Here is an 18,369-nt window from a genome sequence, read left to right as displayed (position 1 = left end):
AGTTAATGCCCATGGAGTACTACTAGAAGGAATGATAGTGATCAAAAGGTACTTACAATTTTGGATAAGTCTTCCATACAAAAGGTATATTGCAACCACAACTGATCTTCACTCTAAGCTCTCCGCCATTCATGTAGAGTGGTGAAACTCAGATAAAATCTACCCAGAAAGTCTAGGTAATTGCCTACATCATGGCATTAATTTTGTTAGTTCTTTATTGTTTTTCATGGAGTAGCGATTGCTTAAAATCTGCCATTATCGGTGTAAAATGGGGGGGTACGTTTCTTTTGTTGCCAAGCTCGTACAAGTGTAGGAAACCATTAATTTGAACAGACTGGGATATCTTTGGTCGGTTAACCTTAAATAACCGTTGCCCAACTTCTTGCCGGACCTTGTAGGGTAACAAAAAAATACCTTCTACTCGTATCATACATGCCTAGCGCTAATCCTACAGTTCCCAACCCGCCGCCACCCAGTTTCATTGCGGGTTTGGTGATGACTGTAACACCCTTCGTTTCCTTCCACTTACCTCCAACGTTCACCCCCACCTTCCGCCCTTGCACAACACTGACCACCAACCGCCACCACTTCTGCTATACTCACACTTGCAATTATTGCGCCCCCCTCTGAAATCATTCCTCGTGGCAGCGTTCAACTATAACCCCAAGATGCTGCAATCGCAGCAGCAGCAGATCTTTCAGAACCATCAGCATTTTCAGCCACATGATCAGAACAATTGGCATCATGCGGCCCAACAACAGCAGGCCCAGCAGCAGCAACCCCAACAACAACAACCCCAGTTTGGCATGCCCGGTAGACCTATGTTGACACCTTCGCAGCCTTCTCCTGCTCCTAATCCACAGTTGACTTTGATGGGTGCTCGAGCTGGGACCGAAGAGGATCCCAAGGTTTACGGGTGGATACTTGAGTTGATGCAGGGCATTAATAGAGAAACTGCTTTGTTAGAGTTGAGCAAGAAGAGGGAGCAGGTGGACGATCTTGCGCTGATTCTTTGGCACTCAGTTGGTATGACACGGGCTCCATATTTATATCTCAGGATATCAGGGGACTATGATATACTGATTGCGGCTTGTATGATAGGTGTCATGACCGCCTTGTTACAAGAGATCATCTCCGTGTATCCGCTACTCATGCCATCCAGCCTTACCGCCGCTGCCTCAAATCGCGTGTGCAATGCCTTGGCATTACTTCAGTGCGTTGCGTCGCATAACGATACTAGAGGACTCTTTTTGAATGGTTGGTATAGCTTATCGAGGTGTCGAAGATTGAAACAATTTGCTGACCCAAGGCTCTATAGCTCATATCCCGCTTTTTTTATACCCATTCCTTAACACGACGTCCAAGTCCAGGCCATTCGAGTATTTGCGCCTTACCTCGCTAGGTGTCATTGGAGCTCTAGTCAAGAATGATTCCTCTGATGTCATCAACTTTCTCCTGTCCACCGAAATTATTCCTTTGTGCCTTCGCATCATGGAGACTGGATCTGAGCTCTCCAAGACTGTTGCAATTTTTATTGTCCAAAAGATCCTCCTCGATGATATGGGGCTGGCGTACATCTGTCAAACTTATGAGCGGTTCTATGCTGTCGGAACTGTCTTGAGCAACATGGTCACCCAGCTCGTGGACCAGCAGACGGTTAGGCTACTCAAGCACGTGGTTAGGTGCTTTCTTCGGTATGTCCATTCAAGTAGTAAACAGGATTTCTTGGCCCTCTCCATAAATTACTGACACCACTATTGGTTTACTTAAAAAAATAGCTTGAGCGATAACCCTCGTGCTCGTGAAGCTTTGAGACAGTGCCTTCCAGAGCCCTTGCGTGACGCAACGTTTTCCTCGGTCCTTCGTGATGACGCAGCGACAAAGAGGTGCCTTGCACAACTCCTAATTAATCTCTCAGATTGCGTTGTTGAATAAAACGACAACCCTTTCACTACCTACCCCATATCTCTTATCCATCCAACAAACTCTCACTCAGCCCATAAAAAAACACCACCGATAAACTAATAAAGGCACATGTATGAATAATGAAGTGCAGGAAAAAGAATCGAAAACCGAAAAATCCGAATATGATACTGGATATTGCTATAACGGTTAATATCGGATCGATATGATAAGGGGAAGCTAAACCCGAGTTTTGAGATAATGACGATGATTATGACAGCTAGGATTTGTGAACAGAAATTTGTGCCCTTTTACTTTTCTCTTTTTCCTTTTGATTGCTCTGCTTTTCACATTGTTGCTTTTGCCCTCACACCTCTGGTGCTTTCTCAGTTTACGTACCCCTTCTCATTGTCTCCAAACTCAACACTTCAACAATGCCTTTAATGTTGTTGCTCACCCGTTCTCAGCATTTCTTGGGGCAGGGAGCGAGATACTCCTTTTCCCCATGTTAGGTTTCTCTTGCTTCGCTTTTTGACTATAGCTTGGTTCTTTCATCCGGTGTTGCGTTGTTCCTTTTTATTTTTTATTTTTTTTATTTTCCGGGTCTGGTCGGGTTTAGTTCACTTTTTTTCTTCTCTCTTTCGCCATGGCGGACGGAGGAATGGATGGTTGGCATGCAAGGATGAGTATGATTAACCTATCGTGATATATTGTGGGTTTGCACATGGTTTTTTTTAAGAAAAAAAAGAAAAAAGAAAAAAAAAGTGTGCTGGTTGGGTTGTTAGATCGGATGTTCCGAGTAAGTGGAGGACGAATGGTGTGTACTTTATCTTTTGCCAAGCATGTTAGTAATTTTAAAGTTTGGTGATGCAATGATAGTGATCGTTGATGGCAGTCACGTTGTGATACTGGTAATTCTGGTTCCCACATACAGCATATTATCAAGAATTAAGCCCCGATAATATTATGATAGCGTAGTATTGGCAGGTCAGATACCGATACTTTGGGTACCATACCCCATGCTCAGACCATCGCCTGAAATATCCCAATTCTAAAATCATACAATATGTACCGGTACCCGCGCCCATATCACCCATAACGTCTGATAGGGTATGACAATACGGTTTCAGTATCCCCGCCCAAAACCCCATCCATTTACCAGGCCGCACACACAGACACCTTGGGTTGGAAGTTGAAGGGGTTAGCTTAAGCTTTCGCTGAAACATCACGCCAGGAGTGGAGAAGAAGTCGCATGCCATTTTGCCTGTCTATTTCTTCCCGCAATGATACAGCTTTCATAGTAGATGAGGGGCTAACATAGACGCCAATACCTAGCAAGGACGTATTATATTAGTACGGTAAAGGGCAGTTGGACGTACCTATCGCGTAGTGCCCGAGATAACGTCTTGTAGCTGGACATACAGTATTATAAATGTCATCAGGAGCACTTACCGTGATACCGGGGCTGGCGGCATCGGGGCGCTGAGGTATGCTGCGCGGATAGCTGATGGAGAGAGAGCAACAAGCGTACAAGTTCGGACTTTGGGGGCGGGATAACGGTTGCTCTTCTGGTAGGTGTTGTGCGGCCGTCGATCGGGATGGTCTGGGTTTTAGTTTTAGCAGGGGTAAGAGTGCTTGGGGGGGGGAGGTGCAGGCTTTGAGTCTCGGGAGGTATGATAACTGGCGTTGGTGGTGCCAAGATAGTGAGTGGGCTAGGGCACTTTCTTGCCCTTAAGCACTAAGGCTACGCATGATAGACTCTGGTGCAAAGCATTCCTCGGGTCTTTGATACGGCAATACCAAGCTCGCTATATTGTGAAATACCTCTATTAGACTATATGGATTGGACTCAGTTCCAAAACAACAGATTTCCAATATTTTGGTTCTATTCTACTATTTCCCTCCATTAATATATTATTAATGTCAACTTGCTTGTTGCAACAGACCACAATAACGGTTTACCTCACCGATGACCTCACCTCTCACCAATTTATCAAATATTGGTTTGTATGATATTTGCTTAACAGTGGAGGAAAATATCGTGAAGCATGAGATATTGCGGGCATTATACAAGCAATATTATATCATATATCAGAAAATTATACCCCCAAATTTCCTAAAAATAAAGAAAATTAAACAAAACCCTCGAGGCAGAAATGAGGTGAACTATATATTTTTGAATATCATTGTCCCGGCATTTATCCTATACCAATATACGATGAGCATTTCACAATGCAGCGGCTCTGGTACGGTAAATTACACCTTAGGAACTCTGCACCGTAACTGGAAGATTCGTGACGGGTCGTGTTTGGGAGTGGGAGAAGTTATAAGTTTTATGCAAGTTATGCCAGAGCGAATGGTAGCCAAGTGTACTGTACAGCACCACGCTCTGGTGCTCTGAGAATCGTGGGCAGCAATCAAATAATCCTCACGTCACATTGGAACCGCACCGGCACCTAGATGCTGGAGATAGGTCACGTATCGATCGGTATTTCAAATCTGAAGAAAATGTTAGACTGGAGCTATATTATTAACCTTAACCTTGACTGCGTTAGCAGTGTATGGTGGGCTGCCGTGAGCTGAGCACCGCTATCGTACAACCACCCGTGGAACTAATTCACAAATCCGCACGCAAAACTCTCATCCAATAATCCAGGCACTGAATAGGAAAAAATAAAAGACCCTAGCGAATACCCCGCATCATGGGTCTGGAGATGCTGTGCTCGGTACGAGTGCGGCCGATAGATATATTCGTCACGTGGGTCTGATAAGAGATTTTTGGCGAGGGTTTCCCACCAAAAGCTTTTTTATCAGACCCACGTGACGGATATATCTATCGGCCGCACTCGTACTCCCATCAATCCAATCATGCACCGACCCCATCGACCCCCTTCCAACGAGGGGTCGGTGAAAAGACGGCCCCGAATTGCCAGCCCTATGAGTTAAAAACCGCCCGAACACCCCAAACCCTTCGAAGCACCTCGCAAAGTTAGTCACACACCACTCAGGAATTAATACGCAGATAGGATACGCAGATAGGGGTGTTAGTGCAAGCGCAAAAAAATGAAGCTGACTTAGCGCACCGAGTGACACGTCGTGACCGGTATCATGTTACACTTCACCACTTCAGCCTCATTCAATCCAGGGCAGGAAGGAGGGAGGGGATATGATCCACACCCTATCTGCTCGTGCTGGGCGGCACACGTAGCATACTCGAGTAGTGAGTGACTCGCCACCCCTCCCTTCCATATCCCTTCCCACCTCCACCTCCCAGCGCACGTACCCATCCGTCCGGCTACAGCATACTTCGGAGTCATACCTGTGCCTTGGAGTACAGTACAGTATGGTACATATCTTAGGCTACAGCCGACCAGTAGGAGTCCAGGATTACTGTGGGATTGGGCAATAATCTAAAATCGAACAAAAGTGTTTTGCGTTTCGCACAAGATCATACGGGTCTGTGACAAGAAAGTGCGCACCCACTACGCGCGTTTTGCACCTTCGCACTTGGATTAATTTCTTCTGAGGGGTTTTTTCTTTTTGGATACTACTTGTCAATAGGCGACTGATGGTGAAGATAAAATTGAAGGATAAATTAGGGCTAGAGAATGTATAACCCATAAAATGTGGAGAAAGAAACAAAGTCGTAACGTGTCGTTAAAAGCGCAAATGGTCGCGGGAAGCTTCAAGATACGGAAATAGAAAAAGAATGAAAATGTGCACTTTCCTCCAATTACATCCGCCTTCACAAGAGACAAACCAGCATCAAAAATACAAGTTAAAAGGAATTAAGATAAGAAAAAACACTTCCTCCGAGAAAAGCCAAATCAAACCCTGCGAGGATGGCCGAGGGCTCGATCTTTCCATAGCTCAACCTCAGCCTTAAGTTCCTCAATCTGGGCCTCCATCTCCTCCATTCGCTCCAATTTCTTAGCTCGCGACTTTCGGGCAGCGAGGGTGTTTCGCGCACGCTTCATGGCGACAGTATCAGACGGATCTTCAACGACAATGGGCGGCAAAGGCGCCCTCTTTCGAACGCCAGAAGTTGCCGAACGTCGCTGTGTAGATACGCTTTGGCTGCGATAGCGGGGGGAGGTGCTAGGGGAATCAGGACCCTCTTCATCTAAACGTCCAGGAAGATCCCCAGAGCAGTCCGGTTGGGGCATATTGGGCATAGTGGGGGAAACAACAGAGTCCTCAGGATCAGGATTCGTCTCAGGAAACAACGAGAACCATTGACCGTCCGACGAAACATCGTCACCATTAAAGAGTGGGGATGTATCGTAGCTCTCAGAAGGGGAATCAAAGAGAGACAGAGGGGACGCGAGATTCGTTGTAGCAGTAGAAGTAGGAGGATTCATGAGAAGCTCTTGAGGAGAAACGGTTGGACCGATGGATGGCGAAGAGGTATCGTGGACTCCAGTAAGCGGGGAGAAGTCGGATGGGAGTCCTTGATAATCGGTCGAGAACCACTCCTCAAAGGCGGCCTCAGGATCAATCTTTTTCATATTTTGCTCTACGATAAATCTGTTAGACGATTTTCTAAAAGCCCAAGGCAGACGAGGGCGGAAATTTTGATGCCATGCCATCTTTGAGTTCAGGGAGTGAGGATGGAAGGGAAAGTGGGGAAGGGGGAAAAAAATACCCTGCTGCATTTTGTATGCCCGTGCTGATTGGCGCAGAGTCTGGAAGTAATGAGCAGCGGTGGTGGGGTCAAGAATAGGCTGTTGTTGCTGCTGCTGAGAAATCTGTCTTGATTCGGGCGTACGAATAGAATTATCCTGGGGCTGAGTTGGAGTGAACTGATACGAGGTTGAGGCTTGCCGATGGTTGAACGAAGACGTCGTTGTAGTGTATCCGAGACCGTGAACAATCTCGCTTACTCTTCGCGGTTGCGGGGGTTGAGCAGTGCGTGATTGTTGTTGCGACTGTTGCAGCTGATTAGGGAGAGTACGCGGGGATGGTTGCGCTCGCTGAGGAAAGAGCACGGGATCGTCGAAACTGATCTGGTTGTCGTGAGCGCTGGTTCTGTCGAAATGAGCAACGGCTGGTGACCTGGGAGTCGGGGGCAGCGGTGGAAGCGAGTCTGAGGCTAGTACTTGCGGCGAAAGCCTCTGGTGAGGGGTTGTGGAGGGCCATGGCTGGTCGTTTGGAGGGAAACACAATGGTTCCGAGGGAAGAATGGTGACTGGCTGTTGTGGGGTAATGTCGCTAAGCGAAGGGCTCAGAGGTCCGTAGATCTCTGGGGAAGGCGTGGTGAAGGATTCTACAGGGGTACAAGCGTGGGAAAACGAGGTTTGAGGTTGTATCGGGGAGAGGAACTAAACGTCCATGATAACTATCTTAATCGTGGGGTAGGGGGTATATTTTATAAAGAACTTTTGAGTGAGTATTTTTTTTTTTCAGCGAGGAGATGAGGTGTGGGGAAGAAGGAAAGGAGGAGGGGAGGAAGGGGGAGAGGGGGTGAGGGAAGTGAGTCAGAACTTATAGGCGTTCCCTTCGAGTCGTGTGGGCTTGGGCAGGGAGAGTGTCTGCGGTTGGCATACCTTCTTTTTTTTTTTTTTTTTTCCACCCCCCCCAAAGTACTGTACCTCCACCCACCCTTTCACATTGTACGGTGCCCGCACAAGTACTCGCACAGTATTGGAGAAAACATCACTGAGGTTGTACCGGTAACGGCAGAAGAAGGAACAAGGTTGGAAGTAAAGTACTGTAACCTTCATAGAACATAATCGCTGTAGAGCTCTGAAAGAAGATCAGAACCCAAGTGCCACCATATTACTGTGCACGCGGACCTTTCATCTCTTCGCCCCTCACCATGCAATACACTGCAGCTTGTGTTAACATAGTTAACTTGATGGGAAAAACGAACCGTAAAGAGAAACAGGCAAGACAGGAAGAAAGTGTTTTCAGTACGAGCATGGAAGTCCACCTCGAATAATCTGCTTGTGCAGCCCGACGATACAAGTACGAATTAAAGTCGGGTAGCGTCGTTCGCAAACCAGAGTACGGTACAGGGACAAGGATGTCCATATTCCTTGCTTGTATTTTCAGAAATAGACCGGTGGAATTCGGTATGATACGGCAGGATTCTATTTCTTTATATTATATTTTTCCTTTTTTTTCTCTTTCATTCATTTTTTCTCAGCCCGTTCACCCAATCAGAACTTAGATAGAGGGAGAAAGTTGGTCCAGATCTCGGTGTTCACAATTTCTCGACTTGCTTCTGCTGCGCCTGCCCTATCTCTCCCAAGGCACCCGGGAAGGCTTCGCTTTCTCCCTGTCTCTTTTCCCACTCCCTCCGTGCGTTACCCAAAAATGGTAAGGCTATCCCTGCAAAAACAGTGCGTGAGATTGGGGTGAGCAGAAAGAAAAATTGAACGCCCTCGCACACCCATACCCTCACGAGAACCCACGGCAAAAGTCTTGTGCATAATTTGTTTTATTCCAACGGTTGAGCAAATCGTAAAAATGTATGGAGGAATTCGTGAAATTCGCGCAGTTCTTTTCTGGACGGAGACAGAAACCTCTCTTGGTACCTCCACTAGTGCCGGGGGAGAATGGGTGAATCAGCAAGAATTGACTTCCACCGCCTAAAAACACTCCCATCATTGCCCCCCACACCTTCCCTCTTTTTTTTTTTTTTTTACAAAATCCCCATCGTTCCTCATCGCCCACAAGGCTTGTTGGATATTACAAAGGGGGGGGGTCTTTCGCCAGTCAGCGTCCAATGAGGGCCCAAATCCTTTTTGGCATAATTTTTTTTTTCCAAGGTGCTGCGGCTGAAGAATTGGAGTACGAGTTGGTGGGTGAGATGACGGTACCCACCTTCCCTAAAGAAGATTAGTATAGAGAGTAGACTAACCAATCGTCGGCTAGGACAAAAGTGCCCACCGGTGGACTCGACAGGGAGCTAGAGTGAGGGGATCTCTCCTCATGCGTACCGTAGGCTGCTCCTGCTCGGGTGCCGTGCTAGGGTGCGGGGCGATCTTCGGGGTTCGCTGGCACCCTGTGCGGTGACAACCACGCAGACAATTTTGTATCGCCAATACCTCAACAACTACAATTTATCATGAGGTGAAAATAAAGCATGTTAATAAAAGATCAGAAAGCAGTATACAGAAAGTAAAAAATCTTAAAACTCAGTTTGCATCCCTTTCCGATCCTTCACCTGCTGCAGCCTAGAAGACAAACTATCAATATACTTATTCCAATCCCTCGGCACCAACTTATCCCATTCCTCCCAAACTGTGTTCGTCATACTCTCCACTGTGTCTGGAAATACTGTGTGAGCTTTGATTCTCAGTTTCGTGATCTTTCAAACATTTTCTATCGGGTTGAGATCGGGAGAGGATGTAGGCCATGAATGTACAGCAATTCCTAATGTTTTTTTAACCTCCACCAATGAAATCTTTGTTCTATGGTATGGTGCTTGGTCTTCAACATCAAGAGCTTCTGCTCTTATATTATAGTTATCAAGCCCATAAAATGCAGGTGCCACAATTGGTTCCAGGACCTGATCAAGATAATCTTGAGAAGTTAACCCTCAATTCCCCCTCCTCTCTAAAACAACCAATGGCGATTTCCAATCATGGCTGATCGCATCCTATACTATCATAAAACCACTTCCTCTGAGGTGTTCCACTGAATACAATTGTTGTAATAATATTCGTTTGATTGTTGTATGACCCAATTAGAGCCACGAGAAGAGATATCAAATGAAGACTCATCAGAGTACATTAATACTTGCCAATACTCAAGTAGTTTATTGTGATGTTTTATCACATACTCCTTTCTCTTCTTTTGACATTCCTGAGAAATGAATGAATTCTTACAGGCCTTGCATCAGAAATAACCATTTTTTCCCAATGCTCGATAAATTGTAGTTCCCGATACATGAAGTCCCGCCTCTCCACTAAGTTTTTTCCAGCAAAGCTTTCTCTCTTCCCAGTTCCTCTGAAGCAGGTAGATTAAGTGCCGGATATCTTACTATGTTAGAGCTGGTAGACATCCAGAGCGAGTATGGTTATGCTGTGAGCATTGTGTTTTTGACCACAAATCTACTATTGGATGAGGAACACCAGTTTGATGTGAGATTTCTGCCTGCAAAACACCAGTATCTAATACAGTAAGGACTTTTACTCTTGTAAGAGTAGTCCATTCACCTCTTGGACTATTGAGTGGTGGCATGGAAGGCATTTGTTCAGAATGGTTTTTTATGGGAAAATTGGTTGCGATGGTCAGGTGTCAATGAATTTTGCAGATAGCCTCGTGCAACCTTGAGATGCTGTGGGATATTGTACTCTAACTCGAGTACTGGTAAGTGCTTGTTGTATGAGAACTGTAGCATCACTGGAGCACTGTCTGCTAGGGTCAGCACAAATAAACTACCGTACACGAGTACAGTACTCGAGTATATGCGTTCTAATACTTCCCGTGCCTTGCGTGCCAATCACCCAATATCCCTTGTTCGCTTTGTGGCATTCCAGATAGCGGTAGAATTGTACTGGTACAGTACCGGCCGGTACTCTGCTGTACTCGTACGTAGCCTTTGCATAGGGCGTTCGAGTATCGCAGTGCTTGAGCAGCGGCAGAGCAGGGTACAATTTTGTAAGTTATGCAACCCTGTTTTCCAGTTTATTCTCCCCTTCCCTTCCATTCCCGTCCTTTCCATCCAGGGGTGGCAAGGAAAGTCCACGGCACAGGCCTTGTGGATTAACACCTACCGTACTGTACTCGTACGAGTACTCGAGTACAAGTGCCAGGCCCAAAATTCAAAAAGCACCGTATTTAGGATGTCTTGGCGCCAGGACTCAGATACTCAGATACCGGTAGTACGAGTACTTGTAGAGAATCGCGTAGCTCCTGCTAGGTAATCTTGTAGAGTACTGGTATTGATATTGTACGGTACTCGCTAGCTACCAGTATAGAAGAGCACCCGCAAGAGCCCGGCACCCTTTCTGGGGGGTACATTACGGTAATTTATTCGTACTGTACAGTACTCGTACTCGTACGTTATGCTGGCGTACCGCACCCGTAGCATCTCACGTTTCGCTCGTTCCTGTTTTCACTGCCTCTCTTTGTTGCCCGACAAACCCGACAAATAACACGAGTTGACGAGACATGGATCGTTCTGATCCTCCGAAACCGAGCCTCGTCACTTAATGCCGGTAGGCTTGAAACCGACTGGGTTTACAGGGCTAGATCCTTTCCCCTCCTTCCTGCTGCAATCTGGCGGTTAGCCAGCAATGTTCCCTGTATGAATTTAAAGGGCTGACAAACCGAACATTCCTCAAATAGGGGTGCAAGAAAAAGAAAAGCGGAATTGAGCCAATGAAGAGGGGAACGTGTCCTGTAGACTACCAGTTGTCATCCAATCAATTCCCAGTGCCGGTACTTGTTGGGAGCCCCCTTGGACGGGATGAACAAACTCATATCATACGAGAATTCGTGTTTGTCCCCCACAATACAGAAGGATACCAGTGCGCGGCACAGAACTTTGCTGAAACGAAGGGGAAAGTATAGAGAAAGGATTCTCCTCTCCACCAGCATTGAGCGAGTACAGCTATTGGTGTGTACCTTACGTAGTGTTCTTTTCTCGCGATAGGGGTATTTGATCTTTCAGACAGCTTAGTTGAAGCCGGATGGTGTAACTGGGATAAATTTACATTTTGCGGCCCGTCTAGGACTATAGAGATACCCAAACAACTTTTTGATATCATACATGTAAGCAAAGGGTTGACGTTCGTGAACACGACAACCAATGTTCCAGTACCGTGTTGCATACCGCCAAATTTCGACCCTGCTACTCGGATCTGCCTGGTATGCACAAGCAGGTGTGTTCGGAAACGTCATCCCATTACAAGTGCGTACAGTACACCCAAATGAAACACCAAACGCATCATCATCATCACCATCATCAACAATCTACTCTTGTGCTGGAGTGCGCGAATAAAGGGCCTTAGCAGGAGTCATAGCTGCAGTTATGCACTTCTCGCTTCATGCAATAAACGGGTCAGTCACGCCACCAACAAGGTATGGGTACCTAAGTACCGTACTGTATTCTTGATACACTATGATGCCTGCGCTGCAGTACCTAATTGTACGAGTACTGAACTGGACCACCGGACATTCTTGCGATTGGCGAGAATCTTCCTAAAGAAAGAATGAAAATCGCACGTCTTGAATACTCTCAAATGGAATGATGCTAGCCTATTGGTTTACCTGTATTAGTAGACCTGGATCTGGAGATGTGCAAGATATTGATATTCTGGATATTATTATATCTTACCTTCCTTTTTCCTTTTACGTATGTTAAAGGGATCTGGGGATGTGCTTGTAATTATTGTTTTAATATAGATTTTCGCAAATAGCGACTATCCAACATTCTCCGCATCCCGCATTTTCAATTCGCCGGGACGCATGGATCTTTGGTTCCTTATTATAAGTGCAGATAAAATTATCATACAATATTGTGAGGTAGGGGAGGGTTGGTCAACCATTATTTTTAGGGCATTGATTGGCACCCAATTATAGATAATGTGAGAAAATCCCTTAGGAGCTAAAATGAAAAAGGAAAGAAAGAAAGAGAAAAAAGTCAAATTTAGGAAATTTTGATATTTTAGTGTTCTTATGTATTCCAGGCTCAAAATATGGTTATGGGATTGAATCGGGTGGTTTATAAAAATAGTATATGAGCCTGTACAGTTGTGTCTGTAAAGTCTTCATACCCCGGCAGCGCAACCACACAACCACAATACCTCTCCATAGAAAATTGAGAAAAAATTCAAACAACTCAATTAAGAAAAGTATATGAATAGAACTAATAAGCCTTAAGAAAATATTATTACCACTTTGTATGACCACCATCTGCATCTAGTACAGCCTGTATTCTCTCAAGCATCCTATCTATCCACCCATCCAACTTCTCTTGGGAAATTAAATCTCATTCCTCCTTTACTGCCTGAAATAATTCAGCAGCACTGTGAGGCCTCCTATCCAACCTGGGGAATCGATTTCTGAGGGCTCTGTTTTTTGATCAGAGCCCAAGTGTTCTCAATAGGATTGAGATCTGGTAAGTTGGGTGGCCAAGGCAATTTTTGATAACCACAGTCTGATTGCAATTTTCTGTTTTCCTTACCACCATGCCAGGAGGCATTATCTGCTGCTAAGTAGATGTTGCCAGAAGGTCTATCCAGACCTTCTATAAAAGGGATCAGGTATGGCTGGTGGATTTCAGTTGCATATTGGTGGGAATTGAGGCCAAGTCTGTCTCTTTTGCTGGTCCTTTCTTCCTCCCCCCTCTTCCTCACAAGAATTAACTCAGTCCTGCCACTCTTCATAATTGCAGCATAGACCCCAATACTAGCCCTCCCAGACTTAAAGCTAGGCTTCAAGTTTTTTTCTTCCAGCTCTTCACCAGGTCTAACTCTGACCTTCCTGCCAGTAGGATTTGGATTATAGATAATGGTGGCTTCATCCATAAAAACAACCCAATTCCATGCATCCCTCTAATTCCTCCTTCTCCTAGCAAGCTCCTTTCTCTTCTCCTTCTGTCCTTTCCTCCAAACAGGTTTTTTTCTAGGTATCAGAAGCTTAAAACCAGCTTTTGATATGATCTTATCTACAGATGTCTTTCCTAGACCAATATTCGCTTTTTTGATAATGTTGCGTAATGCTAAATAAGGCTCGGCATCGATAATGGACTCCACTATCTTTCTTTTTTGAGGAGTAATTGTTGTTGGTCTTCCAGATCTGGGGGCATCATGGGTATTTCCATCTCGTGATTCAGCTCTTTTGAGTACTGATTTAATAGTTGCCTTAGAGATACCTATAATTTTAGAAATTTTATTATACCCCATATCAGTATGTTTATACAGGGCATAAATTTCCTTATTTTGGTCTTTTCTAGCTCTTTGGGTATGTGGAGGGGTTATGGTAGAGGCAGTTGTTGTGAGAATGGAGGACAACACCGTTGCTGTGCTGGGGTATGAAGACTTTACAGACATGACTGTACTAGCAAAATTCTGAGTATTGGATACCTAAATCTAAAAATTTATTATTTTGTATTCACCATAAAGTTCAATACTTAACATGTATATACAATATCTTAGAAAACATTATTCATACCTTAAGGACCTCTAGAGCTCATTTTAGAGTTGAAAATCTCAAAATTCTTGAAATTTACTTTTCATAATCTAAAACAACTTTACATTCTGGGAAACCTTATTAAAGAAAAGTATTTATATAATATCAATTGGTTGTGAAGCTATTTCAGTTTAAAAGAGTTTTATATATATATACTTTTTTTTGGAAAATTATGTAAATGAAACATTATTGGTATTTAACAATATCTTACTTAAATAATCTATTTTGTTCATCATGAGGTGTTTGATATTAGTTAAAGTACTAAGTCAAATCGTTTTATCTGGCGATATAACCATAACTCTACTACCACTATAAATTTACTAACTAGACAACCATAACTATTCAGAATGAAGTGAAAATTTATTTAGAGATTAAATAGATATAAGAAAATTCTCATCTGAAATTATAGAATAAAAAAATCAATACTTTGTGTACCATCCTTTACATTTAAAACAGCAGCCTCTCTCCTAAGTATAGACTCCCACAGCCTTTCTAAAAAATCCCCCTCTATAACATGGGTTTAAACCTCATTAAGAGCTTCTGCTAAATGTCTTCTAATAGTTTCTGGACCATCCTTGGTCTTATGAATGTCAGGAAAGTGATGGTATAGCTTTTTCTTTACCCTCTTCCAATAGTGCTCGATAGGATTGAGATTAGAGTAATTGGGTAGCCATTCTATACCCTGTACTTTGTTTTCTGCAAACCAAGCCATATTAGCTCTTGCAGTATAATCTTTGAACCATCTTGCTAAAATATAGAATCCCTAACTGTGTCCTCCACCTCCTGCCAATTATCAACTAAACCATTTTCCAAAATTCTAATATATACAAGTCTGTTCACACTCTTCTCAAAAATGGGAATCAGAGGATTTTTAATTTTAGCCCTAATACAAGCCCATACCATCAGATTTATACCAGAATCTTTTATAACTCTATGAATACAGTCCTTGTGTCACATTTTCTCTGGTGTTCTGAATATCCAAATACTCTTAAAATCTTTAGACTTTTTAACAATATATTCATTACTAAAGATGACACCCTCAAAGTCCTTCTTTGTCCAATCCTGATGCTCCATACTCCAAGTTAATCTCTTGACAACGTGCTTATCTTCTAGAAGAGCTCTCTTTCTTGCTCTCCATTTCATTATATTGACTGATGCTAAAGCTCTCTTGACAATACTCAAAGAGAAATATGGTACAACACTATTGTGCAATTCTGATAGAGTTTGGCAGTGTGCTTTCTTGGATTCTCTAGCTAGCTGGCTGCAGGTTCTGTTATATATAATTTTGTATCTTCCTGGTGTTGGATGGTTTTTCTCATCACTCCTCTTTTGATAGCGCTTATAAAAACTGAGAACTATACTCTTTGAACAGTTTAAGAGCTTTTGAATTTTAGCAAAAGAGAATTCTTTTTCTCTCAGAGCAATACTTTACACTTTTTTAAAGTCTGAGAGATGGCTGGTCTATTCAGAAGGCATTATTGTTAAGGGATTGTTGATTAGTTGGATGAGATTTTTTGAGGTGTTGTTCTATTACCACCGATCAGATGAAATGATTTGATATAGTTCTGCATAATTCACACTCTGCATATTTTAAAAAGTGTTGTATACTAATAGCCGGTTACCCTCCAATTTGCTTCACACATAGTTGGGATAAGCAAGTGTACTCGTGCCAAGGTTGTGGCGTAGCCACAACCGTGGGCATTCTCAAGAGAGTGCCTGACAGCTCAATGGTTCTTGACAGCTCAATGGTCTATTGCTGGTTGCCATCGAAATACTCTAGCTTTACACAATAAGACTATTCAGCAGCACATGAGAAATTAAGAATACAGAGAGATGAACTAGAATAGAGCATAATTCTCATTAGAATCTACTATATTGAGAATTCTGCTACTTGGGCCAAAGTTGTGGTACAGCTACAACTCATATCAACTTGCTGGCTCACCGCTGTGAGTACTTGCAAGTGAGTGACTTTTTGTCCAATGGATTTTTAAAGCTCAATAGTCCATTGCTGATTGCTATACAAGTACCATTCTCAATATTATTATATAACCTGAAGTGAATGAACTATCAGCATTCTATATACTATTCCACTGCTGTTAGGCGGAGACAACTTGATAGACTTCAAGATTGTCTAGGCCAATCAAGATTGGTTTTTGTAGACAGAGATTGTCTAGGAAGGCTCAGACTTGGCTCGTTTTGTTTATGACTACTAGGAGCGAAGTAAAGTAGGTAAAGTAGGGTAGAATTGTAAAAACAATATTATATTGTGAAGGTCTCTTCTTCGTTCCTTGATGATGTCTAAAGCTTGGGAGGCACTTCGATATTTATATTCCTGCATCTGAGTGTTCGCGGACTACATCTATTTATCATACAACTATGTACTTCTTCAATCGTAATTTGCAATGTTGAGTTTTCTTCCAAGGTGTGAATGCCTGTGGACCCTGAAAACTATCACACCCTCTTCGGTAATTACGATATTTCTTCTTAGGAAACATACTGTCCCCAATAGTAATATCCCGATTAGCAGAGTCTTTAGACTTATAGTCTAGTTCTTAAGTTGAACTGAGTTGGCTCCAATTGTCTTCACCATTGATAAAATGATCAGTCTTATACACGGCTATATCTGCAAAGATGGTCGTCATTACAACCATTGTAGGTTATTTGATTCCGACCCTTTGTAACTCCATATCCAACTGATAGATTTTCTCTGGATGACTTCCTATTCACTCGCAGGAAGCCACTCCACTAGACTGGTAATTAATTCCTCAGTCGGCAACCCTTGGTTGCTCTCTGGGTAGTAGGTTTCAGTAACTATTGTAGTCTTTGAGAATCACCCCATGACTACAACGTGTTCCAAAACCCAGTTGCAACACTCTGTGAAGTTCATTGGCTTCTTTGATAGTGTCCTTTGGAGTTCTAGACTCTTCTGGTGTATGTAATTGTATCCGTCTCTAGTTGAGATCCTTACTATTTGATACCATCTCATAGTGTGAAATCGTCCCGTTACCTACGGCCCATGCTAAAGGTATCATGTCTTTGAAGCCTAGTAACTCTCTGAGAAGTTGACAGAATTACTCTGTTCTACTTCTCAGGCCTAGTCGAAGGTCTCCTCTCATATATCCTGCGAGCAGGATCCGGTTGGACGGACAGTGGCGATGTATATGGTGTTATGCTAATACCTTTAATTCTGTGGTAATGTAGTCACAGGACGCAACTGAGATTGATATATATGATAATGTGCGGGCCCCGTAAGGGGGCCGGAGGGGGGTGTTGGAGACCAGAGATTCCGATTCCAAGTGGGGTTACCCTACTTAGGGTGGTTCCTAGGTATCAGGTTCTGGTATTCCTAATAACTGCTTATCTAGTTTGTAGATTAACCAATTCTATAGTAGTATCTTTCACCAAGACCATGCTAATTATATCCCGACTGTCTTGCTCAATTGTCTATTTATACCTCTCTCTTCTACTCTCACACTCCTTCTCTTCACAATTTTATGATAGACTGCCTCTACTATTGTACCATTTACTTTCACCAATACTTTCACTCTCGCTTTTCTACTCATTCTGCCAATTTCTTATCATATTATATATTGACTCACCCACTCTCTCTAGTTCTCCAACTTGTTAACATGGTATAGCCTAGTAGATTTCTCCTCAAGTTTCCATCCTTTATGCAGTCAGCATCAGAGCAGGCCCTTATTCCTCCAAGTCAACATTGTGAACCTTTTGTTAATATTGAGGTCTGCATTCAGGCTGCTATATCTTTTTTTCATACAACTGGTGAAGACAATCCCGACCTTGCATCCACAGCCATGAGATATGAAATTCCACTATGACGACTTTGTGCATGCCGGCAGGGTCGACTATCAAAGTTGGAGTGTCTAGCTGCAAACTGCAAGCTTACAGAAGACCAAGAGGCTGCTGTATGTCAGTATCTGGACAGGCTTGACAATATTGGAGCTAGTGCCAGGCTTCAGATGGTATCAGGATGTGCCAATAAAATTCTACAAAATGCTTGTACCAGAGTATTGCCTGTACCAACAGTCAGCGAACATTGAGCTCGGAGATTTCTTGATCGTCATCCTGAGTATTATGTGCGCAAGTAAAAAACTATTGACGTTGACGGCAAGAATGTCCATCATCCAGATGATATACAAAGTGGGTTTGAGAAGTACCATGTTGTTTGTCGTCAGTATCAGATTTGAAAGGAGGATATATATAATTTTGATGAAACTGGATTCTGTATAGGCATTGGACATGACTAGTGGATTATAATCCAAGATCCAAATTGTCAAACATACCTGGGCAGCTCCACTAATT

At 43.4% G+C, this 18,369-nt stretch overlaps 2 protein-coding genes; one reads left to right on the top strand and one right to left on the bottom strand.

Annotated features, from left to right (window-relative positions):
* The first annotated feature begins 541 nt into the window (after nucleotides 1-541).
* Nucleotides 542-2,800, top strand: GSTUM_00000578001 (uncharacterized protein). XM_002837896.2 has 4 exons: nucleotides 542-1,026; nucleotides 1,102-1,257; nucleotides 1,319-1,694; nucleotides 1,779-2,800. The coding sequence occupies exons 1-4, from the start codon at nucleotides 669-671 to the stop codon at nucleotides 1,933-1,935; spliced, it is 1,047 nt and encodes a 348-aa protein (XP_002837942.1). The 5' UTR covers nucleotides 542-668; the 3' UTR covers nucleotides 1,936-2,800.
* A 2,674-nt stretch (nucleotides 2,801-5,474) lies between these two features.
* Nucleotides 5,475-7,309, bottom strand: GSTUM_00000577001 (uncharacterized protein). XM_002837895.2 has 3 exons: nucleotides 6,958-7,309; nucleotides 6,548-6,908; nucleotides 5,475-6,418 (listed from the first exon to the last, which is right to left on the bottom strand). The coding sequence occupies exons 1-3, from the start codon at nucleotides 7,039-7,041 to the stop codon at nucleotides 5,730-5,732; spliced, it is 1,134 nt and encodes a 377-aa protein (XP_002837941.1). The 5' UTR covers nucleotides 7,042-7,309; the 3' UTR covers nucleotides 5,475-5,729.
* Nucleotides 7,310-18,369: the final 11,060 nt, after the last annotated feature.

This window comes from Tuber melanosporum, assembly GCF_000151645.1.
Source record: "Tuber melanosporum whole genome shotgun sequence assembly, scaffold_207, strain Mel28".
NCBI classification, from domain to species: domain Eukaryota; kingdom Fungi; phylum Ascomycota; class Pezizomycetes; order Pezizales; family Tuberaceae; genus Tuber; species Tuber melanosporum.
Note: the sequence above shows the minus strand (reverse complement) of the source record. Positions and strands in the feature narration are given on the sequence as shown.

Coding starts and splice junctions, on each gene's coding strand:
- GSTUM_00000578001 (XM_002837896.2), top strand. CDS start 669: ATGCTGCAATCGCAGCAGCAGCAGATCTTTCAGAACCATCAGCATTTT. Junction 1,027..1,101: donor GATTCTTTGGCACTCAGTTG/GTATGACACGGG, acceptor CTTGTATGATAG/GTGTCATGACCGCCTTGTTA. Junction 1,695..1,778: donor GTGGTTAGGTGCTTTCTTCG/GTATGTCCATTC, acceptor TTAAAAAAATAG/CTTGAGCGATAACCCTCGTG.
- GSTUM_00000577001 (XM_002837895.2), bottom strand. CDS start 7,041: ATGGCCCTCCACAACCCCTCACCAGAGGCTTTCGCCGCAAGTACTAGC. Junction 6,909..6,957: donor CCGCTGCCCCCGACTCCCAG/GTCACCAGCCGT, acceptor CACGACAACCAG/ATCAGTTTCGACGATCCCGT. Junction 6,419..6,547: donor GGCATACAAAATGCAGCAGG/GTATTTTTTTCC, acceptor GATTTATCGTAG/AGCAAAATATGAAAAAGATT.